General features: G+C 39.9%; 1 protein-coding gene across 1 annotated transcript; it reads right to left on the reverse strand.

The window, feature by feature from the left end:
- Positions 1–25408, reverse strand: kcnk10b (potassium channel, subfamily K, member 10b). The gene is made up of 7 exons (XM_060933135.1): positions 25354–25408; positions 22217–22626; positions 16204–16321; positions 6181–6341; positions 4823–5015; positions 4165–4307; positions 1–678 (listed from the first exon to the last, which is right to left on the reverse strand). The coding sequence occupies exons 1-7, from the start codon at positions 25406–25408 to the stop codon at positions 46–48; spliced, it is 1713 nt and encodes a 570-aa protein (XP_060789118.1). The 3' UTR covers positions 1–45.
- Between the last annotated feature and the right edge of the window lie 1546 nt (positions 25409–26954).

Here is a 26954-nt window from a genome sequence, read left to right on the forward strand (position 1 = left end):
CGTTGGCACTGATGAATCGCTTGCCGCCCATTTTCACTGACTTGTCTACGGCTGATGCTCTCTCTCGACCAGCATTTTCTCTGTCTCTCTATCTTTGGCCTGAGCAGGCACAAAACCATTCAGCTGCTCATGCTGCTCAGTGTATTGTGGCAGATTGGTGAGTGTGGTGTTGTTCTCTTTCTCGGTCACCTCCTCCTCCTGCTCCTCCTCTTCATGAGCCTCCTGTCTCTCCTCAGCCAGTGTGTTGTTGCTGCTGTTGCTACTGAGTCGCATTGCATCCTCTGTGATATTTGGCGGCATGTCTTTATTTCTGTTGCGTTTGGCCAGCTTGCTGAGAGAGCCAAAGCGGTTGAAGATGTTTTCCTCTGAGGCTGTGTGCTTGTTGTACGGCTCTGCCTTCATTCGGAGATTGCTCAGCTTTGTGTCGATGCTCTCCTGTGAGGACGTGGTGAAGCGACCTCGGTCGAAGCTGGAGAAGATGGCTCTTTTCTCTGGAGAGAGCATGTCAAGAGATTGTGCACGCTGCTCCAGACCCAGGCGTCGGCGTTCCATACTGCGAATGGTGGCAGCACGTTGCAGCTTGTCATGGAGTTCTACGCTGAGGCGCCTCCGGGTTTCCCGCAGTTCAGCACGTACATTCGCCTTCCATTCAGCTGCATGGGCCTTAAACTCCCCAACCTGACATACAAACAGTCAGTCATTATAGTCATCCAAATATACATGACAAAACAAAACAATATCTTAATGTTACACGACTCATCTTGGGATTCTACTGAATGGCAAAACATTTCCAAAGTTTATAACAAGTCCAGTTGCTTTATCTTGCCACAAATAAACATGCAATCTTTTATCCTGGGAATGAACATATTGTTGGTTTATTAACTATCCATTAAAACCAGAGGTGGACAGTAACGAAGTACATTTACTTGAGTACTGTACTTAAGTACACTTTTTGAGTATCTGTAATTTACTTGAGTATTAATTTTTTTGGTAACTTGTGACTTTAACTTCACTACATTTGAAAGGCAAATATCATACTTTTTACTCCACTACATTTCTATCAAGCTCCTCGTTACTCGTTACTATGAAGCAGCTTTGAAAGTGGATGTTTTTTCTTTTCTTTTCTAAAACGTGATTGTTTTTTTCCCAGGTGACACTGAGACAGCCTATCAGTAATGACTAGGGTCACATTATGTCCATAGACTGGATAAAATCAAGATCAATGATTTCTCTGCAGCATTATTTAACACAATCAGTTGATGGCAGAGTGGAAGGAGGCGGTTCTTCTGGGGAATGCATGCACTCATGGCTATAGCTAGAATCCATGTTTCAGTTTTGGGCAATTCCATGTAAATGTCAACCTCACCATGCAAAAATAAAGCAACATGTAATACATCAAAACCACTCCCAGAGATATCACCTAGGCCTGCATTTTACAGATGTGAATAAAAGTTGAACCAATTTGTCGCAACAATTGTTCCCTTCGCCTTAATATGTCAGTCTTTCTTTCTGATAATGTAAAACCCAAGCTAAAATCAACTTTGATCATGTACAATTCTATATTATTGCCACAAGCCACAGAAATGTATGCTAAAATCCGCAAAACAATAGCCATCCTAAATATTATTTAAGAACTTTGATAGTTTTAGCTGATATTTAGAGTTTTTCAAAGGGTTATGGTGGTTAAATTGCTGATTTTCTAAACATATGCCATGTCCATTTCAGACGCGTCACATCCATAACGGAATTTCGTCACATCCATAATGCTGACTTTTCCTTCCGAAACTCTGCATGAAATATAAAATATTTTAAACAAAGATTTTTTTAATATTCACCTTGGACCCCTCTATCAAATGGATATCTCCATTTCGACATTAGGTTTACAATTTCACAGAGTTTGATAAAAATGTACAGTCACCCAAGAAAAGTGATACTTTTTCTGTCACATCCATAACGCATCTTTTATTGGCATTTTCTGGCATGCCCTAGATGTACTATGGGAATTGTTCTTGTTCTATCACTTCTCCAGTATGGTACAGCCTTAAAATATGCAACACCTGTTTAAATACTGGGAGACAATAAAACATGCACTGGGTCATTTGTTGCCATTTTGAGTTCAAGTGTCACGTCCATAACGCTGGAATTGCTCTTTTCTGAAAGGAATGACGTTTGTTTCCTTTTAAATGTTTGCTTTGTTTACCTAAGACGGAGCACATCACAGCCTACAAAAACTTGCCGTCCGACCTGCGGAAGCATATTGAGGTAGGTAAACGTTTCATTCCAAGAGAAAGCTTGCAATTAAGTTTTATGTGCTTTTAGAGCTAGTGATGAAATTGCAATAGCTATGCAGTCTGGTTAGTCAAATGACTTTCTATGGATTTTCCCACCAAGTTGCCATCGCCTTGTCCATGGCTAACGTTAACACATAGCTAGTTAACTTGGACACTGTGAGTTAGCATGTAAAAATGGAGTTACGCTAACATGAATAACATTAACTTATCTGAAGTCCTTTCTGAAATGTTTTAGCATAATCTTGCCAAATAAACAAAATGTACAAATCTTTATTTTCTAGTAACGTTAGCTACCCAATATGATTTCGAGTTTGAAAAAGTTTTGCTAGCATGTCAGGTGGCGCTTCACTGACTAGCTAGCTTAACATTAAACCACCATGATTCCACAGGCAGACTCATACTATGTGCATGAATACATGTGTGCGTGCGCATGAGACCTGTGAGATGGACAGTATTGTACTAGTCAGTCACAACAAATTGCTGGAATTTTTTTGTTTTGATGTCAGATGATGGTCTTGCACTTTTTTTTGTCTCGCTTAAAGCAGTGTTGCTGTTGGGCAGTTATTAAGCTAGAGGTGTGGACCTGGGTTTTAAGCAGGTTGGATTGTCATTTTTATTTTCTGAGCAAGCTGCATTTACAGCTATTCCACTGTCTTCCTGATTAACATACACATACATGTGTGCACATACTGCCAGAGCTGGGTCAGAACACAACCATGCTGCTTTGTGGGGGTGGGGAGGAGTGTTACAATTTAAAAAAAATTGAAAATAACAATGGCTCTTTTTCAGTTCAGTTGTGTTTCATTTTGTTACATTCTACCAGGGGCGGCACGGTGGTGTAGTGGTTAGTGCTGTCGCCTCACACCAAGAAGGTCTGGGTTTGAACCCCGCGGTCGATGAGGGCCTTTCTGTGTGGAGTTTGCATGTTCTCTCCGTGTCTGCATGGGTTTCCTCCGGGTGCTCTGGTTTCCCCCAAAGACATGCAGGTTAGGTTAACTGGTGACTCTAAATTGACCGTAGGTGTGAATGTGAGTGTGAATGGTTGTCTGTGTCTATGTGTTAGCCCTGTGATGACCTGGCGACTTGTCCAGGGTGTACCCCGCCTTTCGCCCGTAGTCAGCTGGGATAGGCTCCAGCTTGCCTCTGACCCTGTAGAACAGGATAAAGCAGCTAGAGATAATGAGATGAGATGAGATTTGGGTCTATTTATATGACAAAACATTTGTATTCTGGTGGAAGTGGTTTCTTCTGAGATGGCAATGCTCCCAGCCACAGTATATGAGCTTTCACTTTAATGGTTTAATGACGATAAAAATGATGTAAATGATATAGCTTTTGTCTTTACAAACCCAAATGAACCAATGCGTTACATTGTACTCTCCACCACCATCATCTACATTCTACCAGGTGTTTATTCTACAGGTTATTCAAGTTAGTCAGTAAATCCAGTCGGTTGCTTCAGAGGCATTAGGTTTTGTAAGCGCTGTAGCAATAATACAACAATGCATTGACAAAAAATTTACTTTTAATACTTAAGTATTTTTAAAAGCAAGTACTTCAGCACTTTGACTTAAGTAAAAATTTGACTGTACCACTTTCACTTGTATCAGAGTAACATTTGACCAGTGGGATCTGTACTTTGACTTAAGTAATGAAGTTGGGTACTTTGTCCACCTCTGATTAAAACCACATGATCATCTACTGTATATCATTATTTAACAGAGTGTTTTCAAACCAATGATGTATTTTTGGATTTAAATTATTAATGTAAAAATATACAGTTATTGAAAAACTGATCCATTATTCTCAGGAAAGACTGTATGAAGATGCCATAAAGGAGAAGGGAAATAATGCAGTGCTCTTCATATCATACCTCTTCTTTAGTCTTCTTAGAAAGGACTCTTAACCAGTCTCCTATCATGCTGAGAACTGCTGCAAAATACGCCAAACCCACTAAGATCCAAAACCAAACTAGTGGCTTATACCACTTCTTGTATTCAATCATTCTGTCCCCACCTGAAAATAAACAGCCAAATTTTAATACCGAACACAGCCAATAATTTGCTATGTGCTTCCTATGTGATTCTGAAAGTATTTTAGGGTCCAGACTTACATGCATCACTCTCATAACTTTAAAACCTTTCCCTTTTTATTTCAGTGTAGTTACTGAATAATTAATAATACTGAGTTATATGCTTAATAACTGAAGATGATTCTTTTTTTTTTTTGCCAAACCTCATACAAGGCACAAAATTCCCCAAATGCACTATATCTAATTGTTAATTGAAAACCTTTTCATGATAGCATACATTTGTGCATGCATGGTGCCCAGGTTAAATCCCAAACATCCAAAGTCCATGTTTTCCCTGTTACAAAACACCTGGGAATAAACTGATGCATTAATTCAGATATGGTTGAGCAGGGAAATTGGCCATCACAAGCCCTGTTACTGACTATACTCTAGGCTCAGGACACATCCCTGATGTATAATACCAAAAAAAAAAAAAATGAGGCAAAAAAGTCAGTGTTACCTGCTACATAATCCCCAATACCAACAGTTGTGAGAGTAATGACAACAAAGTAGATGGCCTCCAATGTAGTCCACCCTTCAATGTGTTTGAATATGACAGCTGGGATGGTGACGAAGACAATGCACCCAGCCAGGATGAAGAGAATGGTGGAGGTGACACGGATTTTAGTCTGACTAATCTGCCTATGTCTCTGCTGAAAACAAAAACACATCAAATATAGCTAAGAAAAAATATATATATCCAAAATCCATAGCATTATGGTATTTTATTTTTTTTCGCGGTCCGGTTTCCATCAAATCCTGCGCTCTGATTGGCTGGCGAGTGGGTCCGTATCCTACGATATGGACCCTGGTTACGGACCCTGGTTACGGACCTCTGGCGACTTGATCATTCACAACAACAACAAACATCGTAGCAATTTTTGTCAACATTTATTTTCGAATTTCTCAGGAGAATAGCATTAATTTTACAGCATGGATAGTGATAATGACAGTCTTCACAGCGAAAGCGAGTTTTACTACCCTGAGGAAGACAAAATAAAATAAAACATTTCAGGAGAAAGCTAAAAACCTGTAACTGTTGCTAACGCTGAGCAAAAAGATGGCTGAATCCTGAATGACTCAATTTTGTATAAATAGGGGACTACATAGGCAGCAAAATGTAGTTTTTTTTCCTGCCACGGAAGTGCACTTGTATACCGAGGAGGAAGCCATTTGCATTACAGCTGTGAATGAGGATTCAAAATAGCATTAATTTTACATCATGGATAATGATAACGACAGTGTTCACAGCGAAAGCTAGTTTTACTACCCTGATAAAGACAAAATAAAATAAAATATTTCAGGAGAAAGCTAAAAACCTGTAACTTGCTAACGCCAAGCAAAAACATGGCTGAATCCTGAATGACTCAATTTTGTATAAATAGGGGACTACATAGGCGGCAAAATGTAGTTTTTTTCCTGCCATGGAAGTGCACTTGTATACCGAGGAGGGAGCAATTTGCATTACAGCCGTGAATGAGGATTCAAAATGGCAGCTCGCCTCGGCTCAGTTCGGTTTTCCCTTTCGGGCGCTCCCGTTTTCTGTTAGAATTTGGTAAAGAAAAAAATAAATATATTATTTACCAGCTTAAGGTCGGTCCATATGGTGAAATACCGTGACCTCGGCCTTGAATACTGACCTCGGCCCAGACGGCCTCGGTCAGTACTTTCAAGATCTTGGTCATGGTATTTCGCGATACAGACCTCCCAGCTGGTAAATAACATATATATATTCAATTAGAAGAAATGTTATATCACACTGAAAATACCATGAATCCTAAATCAGACAACAACAACAATAATAATAATAAAGCTTACCCGGAAAATTCCCTCCACCTTTAAAATGCTCTTAACAAATATGGTCCCCAGTTGATCACCAATGCCAGCCAGCAGGAACCCAAACAGAGGAATTCCAAATATGGCATACAGGATGCAGAAAATCTTGCCACCCTCTGTGCTGGGAGCAATGTTCCCATAGCCTGCAACCATGGGTGTAAAAAACAAAAAAGCATTTTAATATTGTCTCCTACAAAACAATACATCATCTATTGATCCACTATTTTAAGATAATGGCATCACAAGAAAGAAAATTGTTAGATTGCACTGAAATGCCATGGCTGTAGTTATAGACTGCTGAAGAGAAAAGAATGCAAGACCTGATAATGGAAGCACAGTTGCATTTTCAGCCATTGGAAAACATCAAGGAGCAATGAGACATATTAATAATATCCAACATATCAATAACCATCTACAGTGGTGCTTGAAAGTTTGTGAACCCTTTAGAATTTTCTATATTTCTGCATAAATATGACCTAAAACATCAGATTTTCACACAAGTCCTAAAAGTAGATAAAGAGAACCCAGTTAAACAAATGAGACAAAAATATTGTACTTGGTCATTTATTTATTGAGGAAAATGATCCAATATTACATATCTGTGAATGGCAAAAGTATGTGAACCTTTGCTTTCAGTATCTGGTGTGACCCCCTTGTGCAGCAATAACTGCAACTAAACGTTTCCGGGAACTGTTGATCAGTCCTGCACACTGGCTTGGAGGAATTTTAGCCCGTTCCTCCGTACAGAACAGCTTCAACTCTGGGATGTTGGTGGGTTTCCTCACATGAACTGCTCGCTTCAGGTCCTTCCACAACATTTCCATTGGATTAAGGTCAGGACTTTGACTTGGCCATTCCAAAATATTAACTTTATTCTTCTTTAACCATTCTTTGGTAGAATGACTTGTGTGCTTAGGGTCGTTGTCTTGCTGCATGACCCACCTTCTCTTGAGATTCAGTTCGTGGACAGATGTCCTGACATTTTGCTTGAGAATTCGCTGGTATAATTCAGAATTCATTGTTCCATCAATGATGGCAAGCCGTCCTGGCCCAGATGCAGCAAAACAGGCCCAAACCATGATACTACCACCACCATGTTTCACAGATGGGATAAGGTTCTTATGCTGGAATGCAATGTTTTCCTTTCTCCAAACATAACTCTTCTCATTTAAACTAAAAAGTTCTATTTTGTTCTCATCCGTCCACATAACATTTTTCCAATAGCCTTCTGGCTTGTCCACATGATCTTTAGCAAACTGCAGATGAGCAGCAATGTTCTTTTTGAAGAGCAGTGGCCTTCAGTTGCTTAGAAGTTACCCTGGGGTCCTTTGTGACCTCGCCAACTATTACACGCCTTGCTCTTGGAGTGATCTTTGTTGGTCGACCACTCCTGGGGAGGGTAATTATGGTCTTGAATTTCCTTCATTTATACACAGTCTGTCTGACTGTGGATTGGTGGAGTCCAAACTCTTTAGAGATGGTTTTGTAACCTTTTCCAGCCTGATGAGCATCAACAACGCTTTTTCTGAGGTCCTCAGAAATCTCCTTTGTTCATGCTATGATACACTTCCACAAACGTGTGTTGTGAAGATCAGACTTTGATAGATCCCTGTTCTTTAAATAAAACAGGGTGCCCACTCACACCTGATTGTCATCCCATTGATTGAAAACACCGGACTCTAATTTCACCTTCAAATTAACTGCTAATCCTAGAGGTTCACATACTTTTGCCACTCACAGAGATGTTATATTGGATGATTTTCCTCAATAAATAAATGACCAAGTATAATATTTTTGTCTCATTTGTTTAACTGGGTTCTCTTTATCTACTTTTAGGACTTGTGTGAAAATCTGATGATGTTTTAGGACATATTTATGTAGAAATATAGAAAATTCTAAAGGGTTCACAAACTTTCAAGCACCACTGTAGAGCATTTTATTAATTCAAATGTTGGATTAAATTTAGGCAACAAATTAAATTTTCAGTTCTGTTTATTTAACTAAGTCAACATATGATGTTCATAAAGCAGGCGACACGGTGGTGCAGTGGTTAGCATTCAGTGTGTTTACATGCACATCCAAATCGAGCTACTGTTGGTAATCGAGCTAAGGGTCCCAGCAGGGGTGCCAGAGAAATCCAATCCTACATGCACACAAGGAAATCGAGCTATTGTGTGAGGTACATTGTGTACCCGAGCAACAGGTGGCGCTACACGCCCCATTGTGTTGGTACACTTCCGGTTGTCGTGATGAAGAAGAGCTATTCAAGAGTGTAAACAAAGTTATCAGTTCCGTGTTCACAAGAAATTTTACTGGTCTAAATCACTACAAATTGCTCTAATGACAGATTTGATGACATTTCCTGTACATTTTATTTATCTTTTTATTACATCCACCTGCCAAGGGACTACAGGCGGAAATTAGCATGTACTGCTATAACCTGGTACAGACATATGTCCTTACCACAAGGATAATGTTTAATTTGTACACTGTCCCTTTCTCATCTCATCTCATTATCTCTAGCCGCTTTATCCTTCTACAGGGTCGCAGGCAAGCTGGAGCCTATCCCAGCTGACTACGGGCGAAAGGCGGGGTACACCCTGGACAAGTCGCCAGGTCATCACAGGGCTGACACATAGACACAGACAACCATTCACACTCACATTCACACCTACGGTCAATTTAGAGTCACCAGTTAACCTAACCTGCATGTCTTTGGACTGTGGGGGAAACCGGAGCACCCGGAGGAAACCCACGCGGACACGGGGAGAACATGCAAACTCCACACAGAAAGGCCCTCGCCGGCCCCGGGGCTCGAACCCAGGACCTTCTTGCTGTGAGGCGACAGCGCTAACCACTACACCACCGTGCCGCCCACACTGTCCCTTTTAAAAATAAAATAAACTCTAAGAAGAGTGTTTGTAGTTTGTATGTACGAACAGAAGTGTTCCTAATAAAGTGGGCGGCTAAGGTGAAGTGTCATGCCGACCGAGGCTGGTTTTTTTTTTCCGACCGAGGCTGTTGTGTTTCCCGCTTGTGGTCTCGTCACTCGTCACTTCTGGAAGGGGCAGTGCTGAAGTAAGTAGCTGGACTACGTAGCTCGATAGGGTTTACATGCACTAAGTAGCTTGGCAAAAATCGCATAATCTAGGTCGCGTAGCTCGATTACGAGAAATCAAGTTCGGTTCAATTTCAGCCGAGCTAAGGTGTTTCCATTCCATTTAGAACTTCGATTTCAGTCGAGCAACGGCAGAAATTCGATTTTCTCTATGTGCATGTTTAATTTGTACACTGTCCCTTTTAAAATAGCACTGACAAGCACTGACTGTTGCTTCACAGCAAGAAGATTCTGGGTTTGAACCTTGCAGCCAACTGGAGCCTTTCTGTGTGGAGTTTGCATGTTCTCCCCGGGCCTGTGTGGGTTTCCTCCAACAGTTCAAAGACATGCAGATTAGATCGACTGGCTACTCTGAATTGCCCATTAGTGTGAATGTGAGTGTGAATGGTGGATCATCTCTGTGTTAGTCCTGTGATAGATTGGTGACCTGCCCAGGGTGTACCCTGCAGGCACCTAGGACTGGCTGCAGATGACCCTGATGAATTGCTTGGTTTCATGTGATGTCACATCTACCTCATTAATTATTCAGAATTTTAGCTGGTGGTCTACCAAAGCTCAGTTGACAAAATGTTTGTATAAAGAAGGTGCATTGCTCGCATGAAAAATGCCTTATGCTTGCTTTGTTTTAGGTTGTCTGAATCAATTAAACCGTGAAACTGAAACGTTTCTTCAGGGTTCTCCATGAACTAATAAAAAAAGGGCCAACGGACACAGGATTTCACAAAAAGATGTCGAGACAGGCGGCTTTTGAACCTCTCACTGAAATCGAAGGGAGCCGAGTCAAACCATGCTCAAGTTTGCAGTGATCACTTGGTGAAAGGTTTGTATCTCCCTCTCAGCGATGTCCTTAGTGTTTTCCAAGTACTTTTCTTGCTATGTGTCGTTATTTTACGGTACTTTTTTTAGTCATGAAGCGCTAAAGTTCCCAGCTGTTTCTTTGTTTACTCCTCACAAAGTCCATATGCATGAAAGTCGCGACAAAATTCTTCCTCAGCCATATAGTTACAATGTGCCGTGATCACTTCTCCATCTTGTTTAACTAAGATCCAGGTCTTTAAAGGGGTTTCTGATGATCTTTGTGAATGATCTACCTGAGAGATAACAGCCAACACAAGTGAGAATCGAGCCAACTGTTGTTTGTTTACCCTTCAACTTGCAGCACTTTGTTGTAAAGATGCGAACAAAAAGCTTAAAAAATAAAACATACTTACATGAGCAAAACCAATACAGGATTCATTCGGCAGCGACTCCATACCGAGGTCCTTTACCCAGCCACATACAAAAAAAGTTGTAAGCCTCCATACTCTTCCACGCTTTCATCTGTTTTGTGGTGTAGAAGGATGTCTGCAACACCAGATACTTCGAGATGTCGGGGAACTCGACTGAAGGGTAGTTTTCGAGATTGTATGACAAATTCTTCTTTCCCAGACTGTAGGGGTTGATTCCATTGCACATAGCAATCTTCTGAATATATCTAAAGCAAGCAGTGGCTACTAGATTACAAGCATACTCTGATAAGTTATCGCTAGTTGTTTGCACTATGGCAGCCTTTAGACCACCAATTATTTCACTTCCCGTAAAACCGCTAAGAAAAGTCACGTGACTGAAACCCAGCAATAAGTGGTGTAAATAATAGATGGATGTCCATAAAACGCTTCATACTAGTGATGGTAACTCTGATTCATTAAAACCATTAGAGTAATCAAATCAAAGTTTACAAAGTGGTTCTTATATAATATACCGTAATAATGCTGTTCTTACTGTATCCAAAAGCAGCTGACACACAGTTAATTCTGATCAAAGCATTCAGTATGATGATATTGCATGAGTCTCCATGTTCAGACAGACAGCCATGTTCAGACAGGCGGCCACCTACAACAACACCACAGATCTCCAGGAGTACACAGAGACCGTCACTGCCTACATGAGGAAGTGCATGGACGACGTTACAGTCACCAGAACCATCTCCATTCGGGCCAATCAGAAGCCATGGCTGACAGGGGAAGTCCACAGGCTCCTGAGGGCTCGGAACGCAGCCTTCAGAGCTGGAGACGAGGTGGGCCTGAGGACAGCTAGGGCCAGCCTGTCACGAGGCATCAGGGTGGCCAAGAGACAGTATTCCAGGAACACTACTGTCTACTTCAATGACAGCAGAGACACCAGGAACCTGTGGCAGGGGATTCAGACCATCACAGACTACAAGCCCTCACCGCAGACCTGTGATAACTCCACCTCTCTGCTGAATCAGTTGAATGACTTCTTCGCTCGCTTTGAGGCAGACAACAGCACCATGGCACAGAAGACCCTACCACCTCCCGGTGACCAGGTGTTGACGCTGTCCCCAGACAGTGTGAGGAGAGCTCTCAGGATGACAAATGCACAGAAAGCCCCGAGTCCTGATAACATTCCTGGTCGTGTCCTGAGAGACTGTGCCGAAGAGCTCACAGATGTCTTTACAGACATCTTCAGCATCTCGTTGAGCCAGGCTGTTGTCCCCACATGCCTCAAAGCCACCACCATGATCTCGGTCCCGAAGAAGCCGTCTCCCTCCTGCTTCAATGACTACCGCCCTGTCGCACTCACTCCCATCCTCATGAAGTGCTTCGAGCGGCTAGTCATGCGACATATCAAGTCTGCCCTCCCCCCCGCCCTGGACCCTTTCCAGTTTGCATATCAGTCCAACCGTTTGACCGATGACGCCATCTCCACTGCCCTCCACTCAGCCCTCACCCACCTGGAGACAAAAGACTCGTATGTCAGAATGCTGTTCATAGACTTTAGCTCAGCATTCAACACAATCATTCCTCAGCAGCTCATTCATAAACTGGACCAGCTGGGACTCAACACCTCCCTGTGCAACTGGCTGCTGGACTTCCTGACGGGGAGACCACAGGCTGTACGGGTCGGCAGCAACTCCTCCAGCACCATCACATTGAACACGGGGGCCCCCCAAGGATGTGTGCTGAGCCCCCTCCTCTTCACTCTGCTGACCCACGACTGCACACCAACATCCAGCTCTAATCTCGTCATTAAGTCTGCGGATGACACGACTGTGGTGGGTCTCATCAACAGTGGCGATGAGACAATCTACAGGAGTGAGGTGAGCCGCTTGGCCATGTGGTGCAAGGACAACAATCTCCGCCTGAATATGGAGAAGATGAAGGAGATTGTTGTGGACTTCAGGAGAGCGCACACCCAGCATGCTCCACTATCTATCGACGGTGCTGCAGTGGAGAGGGTGAGCAGCACCAAGTTTCTGGGTATGCACATCTCTGAAGACCTGTCCTGGAGCAACAACACCGCATCATTGGCCAAAAAAGCCCAACAGCGTCTGTACTTCCTCCGCAAACTGAGGAGAGCAAGAGTTCCGGCCCCCATCATGCACACATTCTACAGAGGCACCATTGAGAACATCCTGACCAGCTGCATCACCGTGTGGTACGGCGCCTGTACCATGTCCTGCTGCAAGACTCTGCAGCGCATCGTGAGAGCAGCTGAGAGGATCATTGGTGTCTCTCTCCCTTCTCTTATGGATATCTATAATTCCTGCCTCACCCGCAAAGCCATCAGGATTGCAGGTGACCCCACCCACCCATCTCACAGCCTCTTCAGTCTGCTGCCGTCGGGGAGGAGACTGCGGAGTCTCCGGGCCAAAACCAGCAGGCTCAAGGACAGTGTCTTTCACTAGGCGGTCAGGAGGCTCAGCTCCCTCCCTGTTCTGCTCCTCTTCCCCCCTCTGCCCCCTGCCACAGATTCTGCCCGCACACCCCCCTGCCCCCCCTTCAGCATCTGACATGTCATCCTCACAGTTTCCCACCCCAACACACACACACACACACACACACACACACACACACACACACTCTCAACGTTCATTAACACACTGAACTCAGGGACTGCACATTTCCCTTTACCTCGCTCATTTGCACTATTCCACACTACCTCACCTTAACAGCTATTAGTTTATTGTTTATACTGCTTATTTCATGTTTACCTGCTATACCTCAAGTGCCCTTGACTGTTTTTTTGCTCCAATTTATATGTGTGTGTCTGTGTGTGTGTATGTATATGTGTGTGTGTGTGTGTATATATATATATATATATATATATATATATATATATATATATATATAGTGCTGTCAAGTGATTAAAATATTTAATCGCGATTAATGTCACGACTGTCATAGTTAACTCGCAATTAATCGCAATTTAATCGCACATTTTTTGTCACATGAAAAACCATTGTAATTCTCTTACCAGCATAAAAAAGTGAATGGGCTTGTTTTGTACCAATGTTTTTTTTATTGCAAAGCATAACACGTCTTGACACAGCCACTGCAAAGTGAAACCTAAGCTGAGCACCGTGGCTCTTCGTCCCGAGGCTAGCAAGAGAACCATGAGTGAAGTGATCTACTGCTTGATTAATCTAATCAGAGAGACAGGTTACACAGTGACGGTAGGCTTGACATGCTTGATTATAATATAAAGTACACTATTATATTAACTTTAAGTTCTTCGTTGATAAATATTGCATTGAATCTGATCTTTACTGTTTCAGCTCACTTAACACATTTTGTACTTTTACACTTTCTGCCTGTTGATGCGTCGCGCTGTCCAATCAGAGGCGGCCAAATTTGCATATTACAGGAAGGATTTCTGGGATAGCATTGAGTTTACAGTTCAGAGGGATCTGGCTTCTTTAGACGCTGTCTTCTTAAAACTGAATAAATATTTTAAAAGAGCCAAATGAGCCAGTCTTTTGAACGGCTCTTTTCAAAGAACGGATCACAAAGATGCGGATCCCATCAAAGAGCCATAAATCCCATCTCTACTAGCGCGCCCTGCCCACGCTGGTTCTTTGGGGGAGGAGGGCAGAGGACTCTGGCTGTGCGGGGCATTACAGTCTAGCTGCTATCGGTTTTCTAAGCAAAGTCTCTGTTCCAAGTTCCTGGCAGTTTCAAAAGCTTATGAAAAACCTACATCATGTCACAGAGCGTTAATCTCGCAATAAAAAAATTATCGCCGTTAAAATTGAGTCAAGTTAACGCGTTAATAACGCGACATTTTTGACAGCACTAATATATATATATATATATATATATATATATATATATATGAGTGTTTAGTCTATGTCTAGTTCTTATCTAGAGTGTTTATACTGTTTATATTGTTTATTTCAATTATTCTATTTTTATTTATTGCATTGCTTGTTTGCACCGTGGGTCAGAGAGGACTGACATTTCATCTGTGCTGTATGTCGAGCATGTATAGCATATTTGACAATAAAGTTGACTTGACTTGACTTGCATTTCAAATCTTTTCAAAAACTCTGCTTCGTGAACAAGAGTTCGAATTGACTACTTTCACATACCCATAATGCTTTGTGCCTTGTGGGGTAACCAGGTGCTATATTTGTTTACTAAGTCAGATAACCTCAGTCATTTCTTTTAATTCACATGGGGAAAAAGACTTTCCCTGATTTAAAGTGTTATAGAATACCTAAAGAGGTCAAGCGTCGAAAAACGTGGTTAAACAGAATTTGCTGTCAAAATTTTACACCGACAGACAACACGCGACTGTGGGCTGTGCACTTCAGTAGTGGAGTAAAGTCTAATGATCCAAGTCACGAAGCCTACAACCCCTCTGTCTTTGTGTTTAGTAGAAGAGGAAGAAGAAGAAGAACAACAACAACAACTTTATTCATCACACGTACACTTGTGAAATTCCTCTCTGCATTTAACACATCCAAAGCAGTGAACACACACATGCACAATGAGCACACACACATACCCAGAGCAGTGGGCAGCCATGCTAACAGTGCCCAGGGAGCAGTTGGGGTAAGTGCCTCGCTCAAGGGTTCCTCAGCCTAAGGCCACCTCATGTTAACTTAACTGCATGTCTTTTGAACTGTGGGAGAAACCAGAGCACCCAGAGGAAACCCACACAGACACGGGGAGAACATGCAAATTCCACACAGAAAGGCCCCCATTGGCCGCTGGGCTCGAACCCAGAACCTTCTTGCTGTGAGGTGACAGTGCTAACCACTACATCACCATGCTGCCCCAAAGTTGGAACACTCGTGTTGAGAGACAAAGAAGGCTGCTGACTGTCACCCAAAGTAGAGACGTTCAAAGCATTTGATACGATATTTATAAGCGCTTTTTTACCGATTGATTTCTCGATGTCCACAAAAAATCCTTTGCAGATTTCTATAAGCTTTGGTTTAGCTAATTTTCACACTTCTTTGAAGGTTTTAGGGAGATTTAAATTTGAAAGATTATTGTCAGTGTGTGATGCCATGTTGTTTTAGTTTGTTTATATTTTGGTTACCCCCCAAGGCGCAAAGCATTATGGGTAATGTCAAAGTAGTCAATAGAGTCAAAACAGTCCAAATTGTTGTGCTCATTTATTTCATCACTACTTTACACAATTACTGGAACTCTGTTCAGAATGATACTGGGAACGATACTGGGAACTCTCATTTGTTTAAGATAACTGCCCTTTTGTCATTTTCAAAAGCAAATTACCTCTGACTCATTTCATACCTCTGACTTCATTTCAGTGTATGTTTATTGTGTTTCATTTCAGCATATGTAGCATTCATTATCTGCATGGATAGATAACAGGGACACTTATTTTCCAAACAGAATTAAGTTCCAAAAACAATTCCTCATAACTTTATATTTGAGATGATTTAGCAGAGTCAGTAGGCAGAAGCAAAATGACATGCTCTTGGTTACCTTTTGTTTTTCTTTAATTACTCAATTAAATCAGATTCGGACTGACTCTTCCAATAGCAGAGTGAAAGAAGAGAAGGTGCATATAGTGGTACAAATTTTAAGTTTTCCATCATCTGGAAACATTTAATAAAGGGAATAAAATGTCACCTATGGTGGTGATGACGGTCCCAGCAAAGAAAAAGGCACTGCCGAGGTCCCAGTGGCTGGAGTTATAGGACGTGTCTCCGATAGGACTAACCCCAGCACTGACTGCGTCTATTGAATGCTTAGGAAAACAAAATGTACAGCCATTTTAAGACAACATTAGTGGATACAACTTACTAATGTAAAAAAAAGAAATATCTAACCTGGGATATATGTATCATGTCATGTATGGCCTTTTTATATTTATTACATCAAAAAAAAATAATGCTAAGGACACTCAGGTCTGTCATTATTCTCCTGTGAAACAATAAAACCAACAGGCACATCTGCTAAAGTAAAATAGGACCTCAAATAAAATATGTACCTCTGATAATACCATCACTGCAGATGTAACAGTACATAAGAGAAAGAGAAAGGCATATAGACATACAAAATCACTCACTTTTTACCTGTCCTAATCATTGTGAATTTCTTGGTAATATGACAAGCTAGCTGCTGCAAATAACTGTTTTTTATTCTACCCACATTCACTGGATGAGCAATCATGCGCTCTGATTGGCTACTCTAGTACTAGGATATCAGCTCATATAGAGATCTTGCAGTCACATGACCGGAAAGTACACAGCCGCCATCTTGTCGGTAAAAAACACCGCTGAATACTGCTGCACTCGTGTACAGAATGGATCAATTTCAACCGATGGACTACACGGCTCATTTTTCTAATGAACAGATAATTAGATATATGTCTAAAATAAACGATCTACAGATTAGTGACCCTTATGGCTTACCGGACGTAGTTTTCACGACCGGATTTTGAACTGCCAGCGGAATACCCAGACATGCATAATTACCTCATTAACTTTCCCTTGCTGTTCAGTGGTGAAGCACTGCATGCTTATAAATCTCTGGACAGTTATCTTTACAGAAATTCAGGATTTGTCAGCGACTCAAATGTGGCATCTTGTAAACAAGAATCCTCATTGGATGGGTAAGTCACTTAAGTATTGAGTATAGCACTGACCAGCCAATTATAGAATAGAATAAGGTAATTCCAGCTGTAATTCCAAATCGTCCGTCTTGTTTACCATGGATCTGGCGTTGGAGAGGTAGAGGCTTAGCAGTGGAGGTTTGAGTGGCTGTTTTCTGAGCTTAGTCAACAGGCCGGCTCTGCAGCCTCACTTTTGCTTCCGCTCCCGGCGCCGCCTCCTTCGCTTTGCTTCCGATAACAATCCACGGAGACCCCGCTGGTCTCGCTATCTCGTTCGGAATGTTGTGCATGCGATGGAAATCGCTACAAACCGTCATTTTCTGCTGGAAACCCATGTCCAGTAAGTCCATACAGTTGTAGTGGATATTGAAGTCCGGTACAGACGAACAACACACAAAAATACACACGAAAAACATAAAAACGTGCACAGGTAGGGAGAGCTTGTAGCCGCAGCCATTGTAGTAAAATTGTATATAGTAGGGTTTTCCAGAAGAAAAGGTAGAAGTAAAAGCAGAAGTAGAACCAGAAGTAGAAGTAGAAGGTGGAAATATGGCGTTTGACCGACAAAATGGCATCTGTCACAATCTGGATCGGCTGTGACATCACATGCAAGTGCTCCATACCATGAGTAGAGAAAAACAAAAAGGTGAAGCGTGTTGCTGAACCAACCGAGGATGAAATAAAAACTGTACTCAAAAACAAACCCCCCAAAAATACAAAAAAGCAACAAAATATGGAATGAAAGTATTTGATAGGAAGAACATATATTTTTTTTATTTTTCAAGAATTATGATTATCACATTTTTCACAAATTGCTAGTGTCATTTCGCTGGCTTGTTTACATTCTAAGTGGAAATGATTTTGTTGGACATTTTGTATAAAGTTTTTATTTATCAAATTTGCAAAAAAATAAAAATAAAAATGCTCTGTTTCTCAAAATCCAGTGAATGTGGATAGAATAAAACAGTTATTCCACTCAGTCTCATCGTACATGGCTTATAGCCAACCCGGTGTTATGCACCTCGTCAGCTACCAGCTCATGTATGACTCGATTTCGTGGAATAACTGTTAAATATATCTGTTATAACAAAGGCGATAATAGAAACTGACTTGTTAAACATAACTATAAATTAATGAAAAGTATGATGTCTTGTTTTTAGGACACTGTTATTGGAAAATAATCTTCATGCTGGGACACATCACACAACCCCATAATTGACTATTTACCCACAACAGTGTGTCCCATTGTGTTTTATTTCTTACATAGCACAGAATGCTAATCTATGCACTAATATCTTTGCTTCTGTTTTATGATTGTAGTGTAATTAAATCTAGAAAAATAGCTAGAGCAATCAATAAAATAAGCGTTTCAGCCAGTAATAAACAGAGAGAGTGATGTTAACTAATATGCTGTTACTAGAATAAGGCAAAAAGATTAATGTCACCCAAGCTAGAGGCATCTAATATAGCATGTAATTAAGAAAGCTTTGTCTTCTGTGAGTCATCTCTCCACCCAGGTTAAAAAACAGCATCCTGGCAGGATGATAGTGGATATATAGAGACATTCTGAGTCAGTACTACTCAGCCCCCTGTAAAGTGTCATTCTTTAACCGCCTCCATCAGGCAGAATCACAGCAGTGTATAGCTCCAGCTGGTCTCACACACCAAGATGCGAAGAACACACCATGATAAGCATGACAAGGCATCAAATTCAGGAGGCAGCTTGAGCACACCGGAAACTTGGTCAATTTGTGGGATTCTTTCATTAATATGTAACATGCACGCTTGCTGTTGTTGACAAGAACATAAAGGGTTTGTTTTGTTTTTTAAACCAGGTTCTATGCTGTATGTGATGCTGTGGAACAGTAGTGGGGAAATGTAATACAATTTGATATGATTTAATGTTATTAAAACATCCTGTGATGAATCATGTAAGTGCATTCTTGCTTACACGCCATTACACACCAGTGAGAAAGAATACTATATAGGGGATTATATAGTGAGCGCATAAGTATGACTGACAAGTGATGACCTCATGGCAAGATAAGTATAGAGCATTAACTCTATTGATCCCTGATCAATTTTCTGGCAATGGTCTATTTTTATCCTCTTACTGGACATTAACACATACTAGATAGATAGATAGATAGATAGATAGATAGATAGATAGATAGATAGATAGATAGATAGATAGATAGATAGATAGATAGATAGATAGATAGATAGACGACTGGATGGACGAACAGACAGGCAGACAGTGCTCATACAGCTGAATGGACACAAATCCACACAAGCACAAACCCACCACACACACACACACACATACATATACACACACATAATCTCTTTCTCTCTCACATTCTCTCTTTGGCCACTTTATTAGGAACACCCATACACCTGCTGTTTTATGCAATTACCTAATCAGCCAATCCATTGACAGCAACGCAATGCATCAAATCATGCAGACACAAATCAAGAGCTTCAGTTAATATTCACTTCAAACATCAGAATGGGAAAAATTGTGATCTTTGTGACTTTCACCGTGGCATGGATGTATATATGTTGCAGGTTTTCAGTTAAACCTGTATTCAACCGAGGTAGAATTGGTGAAACACATTTTACCTAGGTTAAATGTGTATTCAACCTAGGTTCAACTGTCTGAAAAGGGATTTTTTATGGGGTGTCATAAAAAATAAGGGCGTGGTTTTTTTTTGGGGGGGGGGTTTTGAAATAATTAAAAAAAGATAAAATAAAAAAGAAGAAAATGGAAATTGCTGTCTTCTCTCTCTACCCACTATCTTCCCCTCTCTGGTCCTCATCAACTGGACTCCCTTCCCTTGATGTTGTACCTTCTCAACTACCTCTGCACAAACACTCAACAAATCACAATGAATCTTTATTTTAATACACACCAGGATTTGAACTCACACCCTCCAGATCTATAATCCACAGTGTTTACCACTACACCACACAGGTTAACATTGCAAATTCTTCCATACCCTAACAAAAAGCTAAACCAAACCCTAAAATAAAACTAACCCAAACCCTAAAATAAAACTAACTCAAACCCTAACAAAAAGCTAACCCAAACCCTAAAATAAAACTAAACCAAACCCTAACAAAAAGCTAACCCAAATCCTAAAATAAAACTAACCTAAACCCTAACAGAAAGCTAACCCAAACCCTAAAATAAAACTAACCTAAACCCTAACAAAAAGCTAACCCAAACCCTAAAATAAAACTAATCTAAACCCTAACAAAAAGCTAACCCAAACCCTAAAATAAAACTAACCTAAACCCTAACAAAAAGCTAACCCAAACCCTAAAATAAAACTAACCTAAACCCAAACAAAAAACTAACCCAAATCCTAAAATAAATTAACCCAAACCCTAAAATACAACTAACCTAAACCCTAACAAAAAGCTAACCCAAACCCTAAAATAAAACTAATCTAAACCCTAACAAAAAGCTAACCCAAACCCTAAAATAAAACTAACCTAAACCCTAACAAAAAACTAACCCAAATCCTAAAATAAATTAACCCAAACCCTAAAATAAAACTAACCTAAACCCTAACAAAAAGCTAACCCAAACCCTAACAAAAAGCTCACTCAAACCCTAAAATAAAACTAACCTAAACCCTAACAAAAAGCTAACCCAAACCCTAAAATAAAATGAACCTAAACCCTAACAAAAAGCTAACCCAAACCCTAACAAAAAGCTCACACAAACCCTAAAATAAAACGAACCTAAACCCTAACAAAAAGCTAACCCAAACCCTAAAATAAAACTAACCCAAACCCTAAAATAAAACTAACCTAAGCCCTAACAAAAAGCTAACCCAAACCCTAAAATAAAACTAACCTAAACCCTAACAAAAAGCTAACCCAAACCCTAAAATAAAACTAACCTAAACCCTAACAAAAAGCTAACCCAAACCCTAAAATAAAACTAACCTAAGCCCTAACAAAAAGCTAACCCAAACCCTAAAATAAAACTTACCTAAACCCTAACAAAAAGCTAACCCAAACCCTAAAATAAAACTAACCTAAACCCTAACAAAAAGCTAACCCAAACCCTAACAAAAAGCTCACTCAAACCCTAAAATAAAACTAACCTAAGCCCTAACAAAAAGCTAACCCAAACCCTAACAAAAAAGCTAACCCAAACCCTAAAATAAAACTAACCTAAACCCTAACAAAAAGCTAACCCAAAGCCTAAAATAAAACTAACTCAAACCCCAACAAAAAGCTAACTGTCTCAACACATACAAAAATTATAAATTTAACCTAGATTGAATGCTGAATATATTTAACCAAGGTAAAATGTGGTTCACCAATTCAACCTAGGTTGAATGCAGGTTTAACCTGAGAACGGATTTTACCTGCAACACACACACACACACACACACACACATATGCATACATTCCCCTCCGAAAGTATTGGACCAACAAAAGCTAATTCTTTTGTTTTTGCTGTGCACTGAAGATATTCTCATACCCAAATAAATTTTGGGTTTGAGATCAAAAGATGAACATAAAAAAGTAAATCAGAATTTCAACTTTTATTTCCTGATATGTACATCTAGATGTGTTACACTATGTCATGCTGGAACATGTTTGGACCCTAATTCCAGTGGAAGGAAATTATAAGACTACAGCATACAAAGTCATCCTGTACAATTGTTTACTTCTGACTTTGTGGCAACTGTTTATAGAAGGCCCACATAATTGTATGATTGTCAGGTATCCACAAAATTTATATAACCATTTTTAGAAAACACTGACTTTTGTTATGCATATAATAGATTATTCAGCTTAATTCAAGGCTTTTAAAAATATTTTGTGTCTGTGTTATTAATTAATGTTTAGTACAAATTATCTGCTAAGCAAAAATGTATCAGTTTTGGATAAAAGAATATAAATAGTTCATATTTGTTGACTCAACTAGTTGACATATTCATGTGTCCATTTTCATATGGACAATATAACAGGGCTTTCTGCAAGAACCCCTAGCAATGTATTTACCTTGATTAAAGCTTCCAGCTCAGTGGGGGATACGCACGGGTTCCCCTGGAGGAACAGAGCTTTCTCGTGTGTGATGGTGTTTTTCTGGTCACTCTCGAAGGGCTGTTCTAGTGCTTGAAACACTAATCCACCCGCCACCAGGTAGAGCACTACCACCACGAACACAGCCAGCACAGTCTTCCACTTCATCACAGAGTGGAGGGCTGAACCATCAGCTATGGCATCCATGCTGGCCACTATGCTTGCTGAGCGTGAGGAGATGGAGAGCCGTGGTAGGGGACAGTGTTCGTTTGCCTTAGCTTCACAGCCCATGGGGTTCTGCATGGCAGCTACGCTGGCCTGGACCAGGGAGGACTGTACCACACCTGGCTGCGGCTTCTTTGGAGGGGCCATGTTTGTCTGAAACACCACTAAAGAGAGGGAATAGCAGAGAAAGTGCAAGATTTAGTCAGCTGATGATTCAGCTTATTGAATAACTGGAGACACTAGGTTACTTAAAAATGTCTTTATTAAAGCCATTTAATACATAAGCAAAATTGGGCAAAGTCATTGCACTTTTAATTGTCTTTATTACCATATTCTTAACTATTGTCTGAAACCTATGTTGAATTTAAAGAATAAAACACGGGACAATAATTAATTCAAGTCAAGTTTATTTTTATAGCACTTTTAACAATAGACATTGTCGCAAAGCAGCTTTACAGAATTTAAATGACTTTAAACAGGAGCTAATTTTATCCCTGATCTATCCCCAATGAGCAAGCCTGTGGCGACGGTGGCAAGGAAAAAATTCATTTACTGATTAAATAAATAAATAAATATACACCAACTCTTGGAGAACTATAATTAAACCTGTAAGTAGCATGAAGCACAACTGCTGATGTGTTGCTTCAAAACACTTTCTGTAAAGTATTGCTTGGTTAAGCAACCATCAGTACTCAGAGGACCATACCAGTTTAGGGCTGAATAGGGAACAGTTTCATTTTGATTACCTGTGTTGCCCTTTTTAGTTTACTATATCACAAAAAGTCCACATAAAACCTCAAGTGGAAATTAATGTTCATATAATATGAGACTGGACTATGTGTTTCCAGATATTTAAAATCACTGTTATTTTCCTTATAAGGATACAGCCAAAACAGAGACTAATGCTACAAAATGCATTGATTTTCAAATAAAGTATATGGCAGGCTAGAACAGAATACATAACAAGAGTGTAGGTTAAGGGACAAAGCAAAGAAGACATTGATTTTAAGATGCTTATTAGATATGTATTGACAAGCCCCCTTGTCCACCCTATGGGAAATGTTTCCCTCTGTGGCACACAAAAGGGTGGAGTCCCAGGACACCAATGATGTAATGCTGAGGATATACTGTTAGCAAAGCAAATTCCCAGCATGCTTTGACCCAGTGACCCACATAACACATTTCCTACGCAAATCTTAACACTGATAACTAATATATAATCAATAATATATAAAACATTCTTTCTAATTCTGATTTATATTGGGTATGTAACAAAGATAGCCCATTTCCTAACCATCTACATTTTATTTATTTCATTTTACATCGTGTTAACTGGGCACTGAAATCTAGCCTACCTTAATAAACTTTATTAAGTCTGTAAATCTGTGCCATGGTTTATATATATATATATATACACAGTATAAATATCCATCCATCCATTATCTGTAGCCGCTTATCCTGTCCTACAGGATCGCAGGCAACCTGGAGCCTATCCCACCTGACTATGGGCAAGAGGCAGGGTACACCCTGGACAAGTCGGCAGGTCATCGCAGGGCTAACACATAGACACAGACAACCATTCACACCTACGGTCAATTTAGAGCCACCAATTAGCCTAACCTGCATGCCTTTGGACTGTGGGGGAAACCGGAGCACCCGGAGGAAACTCACGCGGACACAGGAAGAGCATGCAAACTCCACACAGAAAGGCCCTCACCGGCCGTGGGGCTTGAACCCAGGGCCTTCTTGCTGTGAGGCGGCAGTGCTAACCACTACACCACCGTGCCGTGTATATATATATTTTTTTTTTTTTTTTTTTTTTTTTTTTTACATAATAGACGTTATTTAAGCTCTTCTTTACATGACACTCACATGATGATCTCACATAACACTAATTAATATTAACTAATGTTAATTGTTAACTTTTAACGATGCAATTTCCACTTGCTTTATAGTTTCATCTGATTATCAGTATATGAACCTGACTGACTCAGGAATGCTGCAGGAAGTCTGAGTGATGAAAGCTACACCTGCATCAAATGACAGTAATCCTTTTACCAGAGGATAAAGAGGAGGAACCTTTTATCAGTGTCCGATGAAAGACTATGAGCACAATGAACCCGTTTAACAATCATTTAAAGGCTTAGATCATATTGTGAGCATTCATGCTGTACAACTATCATAAATAAAACATAAATTATCTGCTCCTGATATTTTGATAAACAGTTCGTAATCATTACATAATATACTATATTAATGATTGAAATGTTCAGGTTTTGTAAAGTACTTGAAAACACTTTCAGGAGAATAATCCATTGACTAATTTCATTCCTTGCTGAACACTAAACTCACCTCCGTGTTTTTCTATACAGTTCACTGTGATGATAGTTTCCATCTCAAGAGTAAAGATAACACTTCTTCACTTACATGATCTTCAATTTTTTTAAATATATCATTGTATATTTTATAATAAAGGCACACTGTAATACTCTATACACTACACAATAAAGCATCATGCTTTTACTGACCGCATGGACATAATGTTTCTTCAGGACATCCATCCATAGATGCATCAATACCCAGGCTCAAGAATAACAGCTCAAAAAAGTCATGCAATTATAATGTATAGGTTAACATTTAAAAGAGTGATTGTATTTACATGAAAAAAGTATTATATATATATATATATATATATATATATATATATATATATATATATATATATATATATATATATATATATATATATATATATAATGGTAAAAAAGGATCTAAGGACAAGATTGATGTTAATTTCAGTAGAGTATGACATGCATATGAGACAATAAAATATATATGAAAATCATAAGGTCAGGTTATTCAGAAGCAAATAAATATGGATAAACACCCACCTTGCTCGGGGTTCCAGTTCACCTGTTTCCTTGGATTCTCAACTGGAAATTTCATCCTGATTTTTCTTCAGCCGACCAAAACAGATTTTGTTAATTCTTTAAATAGTTTTTGGGCTACATTGGGGGGAAATATTTCAGGTGGAAATCTGTTAAAACTGTTAATGTCAGCTGACTCCTCGTATGCTAGCCCTCTGATGGTTGTAATGTATTGTCTGAGGTTGTAGTAATTCTGTCGGCACGGGAGCGCGCATCGTGCCCGTGCACGCCTCTGTATAATGGTTATTTCATTCAACATCACACCCACACAGCTTATTTTCACACCATATAGGTAATGAAAAAATAACGAAGGAGCCAGTTAGACAAATGAAATGGGAACAAGGCGGTGGTTTTCTGTGGACAGAAAGCCTTTGTGCTGCACCTTACTGCATCTCATTATTCAGCCACTTTGCTTCAGAACCCCACTGCTGAAACCCTTAATCGATATAAGAGCTCATGAAATACTATCATGCACAAAACAGAATAGAATTAAATTGAGAAGAACAGACATATTGTACGCTTTAAACACTTTACTTACTGGTTCCTGAGTGGATGATCTCGGTGTGGATAATTTCCCCTTCAGAAGGAGCGTCTGTTCCTGGAGACACGTGAGGGGCTGAGACACCAGCTGCGCCCAAAATCCCATACTACCATAATAAACAGGGTGCCAAAATAGTACACAGCCACAATGGCCACTAACTTATAGGCTAGATCATTTTGGACTTATATGCTTTTATTAGATCACTTTGGAAGTATCATGCTTATATTCAGTCTCTTCTGTATAAACCTACAAAAACATAGAGGCCTAAATTATGCTGATTTTCAATAGGTCTGTTACTTTATGTTGGCATACTAAGCAATAATGCACGTAATAATGAACCATAATCTACTTCGATCTACAGTATATTGCTATGGGTTTTCTTTCAATTTATCATGCTTATATTCAGTCTCTTCTGTATAATACTGACCTGCAAAAACATAGAGGCCTAAATTATGCTGATTTTCAATAGGTCTGTTTACTTTGTGTTGGCATACTAAGCAATAATGCACGTAATAACGAACAATAATCTACTTCGATCTAGAGTATATTGTTATACGTGGGCTTTCTTTCAATTTATCATGCTTATATTCAGTCTCTTCTGTATAATATTGACCTGCAAAAACATAGAGGCCTAAGTTATGCTGATTTTCAATAGGTCTGTTTACTTTGTGTTGGCATACTAAGCAATAATGCACGTAATAACAAACAATAATCTACTTCGATCTACAGTATATTGTTATACGTGGGCTTTCTTTCAATTTATCATGCTTATATTCAGTCTCTTCTGTATAATATTGACCTGCAAAAGCATAGAGGCCTAAGTTATGCTGATTTTCAATAGGTCTGTTTACTTTGTGTTGGCATACTAAGCAATAATGCACGTAATAACGAACAATAATCTACTTCGATCTACAGTATATTGTTATACGTGGGTTTTCTTTCAATTTATCATGCTTATATTCAGTCTCTTCTGTATAATATTGACCTGCAAAAACATAGAGGCCTAAATTATACTGATTTTCAA

Source organism: Neoarius graeffei, chromosome 11, assembly GCF_027579695.1.
Source record: "Neoarius graeffei isolate fNeoGra1 chromosome 11, fNeoGra1.pri, whole genome shotgun sequence".
NCBI classification, from domain to species: Eukaryota; Metazoa; Chordata; class Actinopteri; order Siluriformes; family Ariidae; genus Neoarius; species Neoarius graeffei.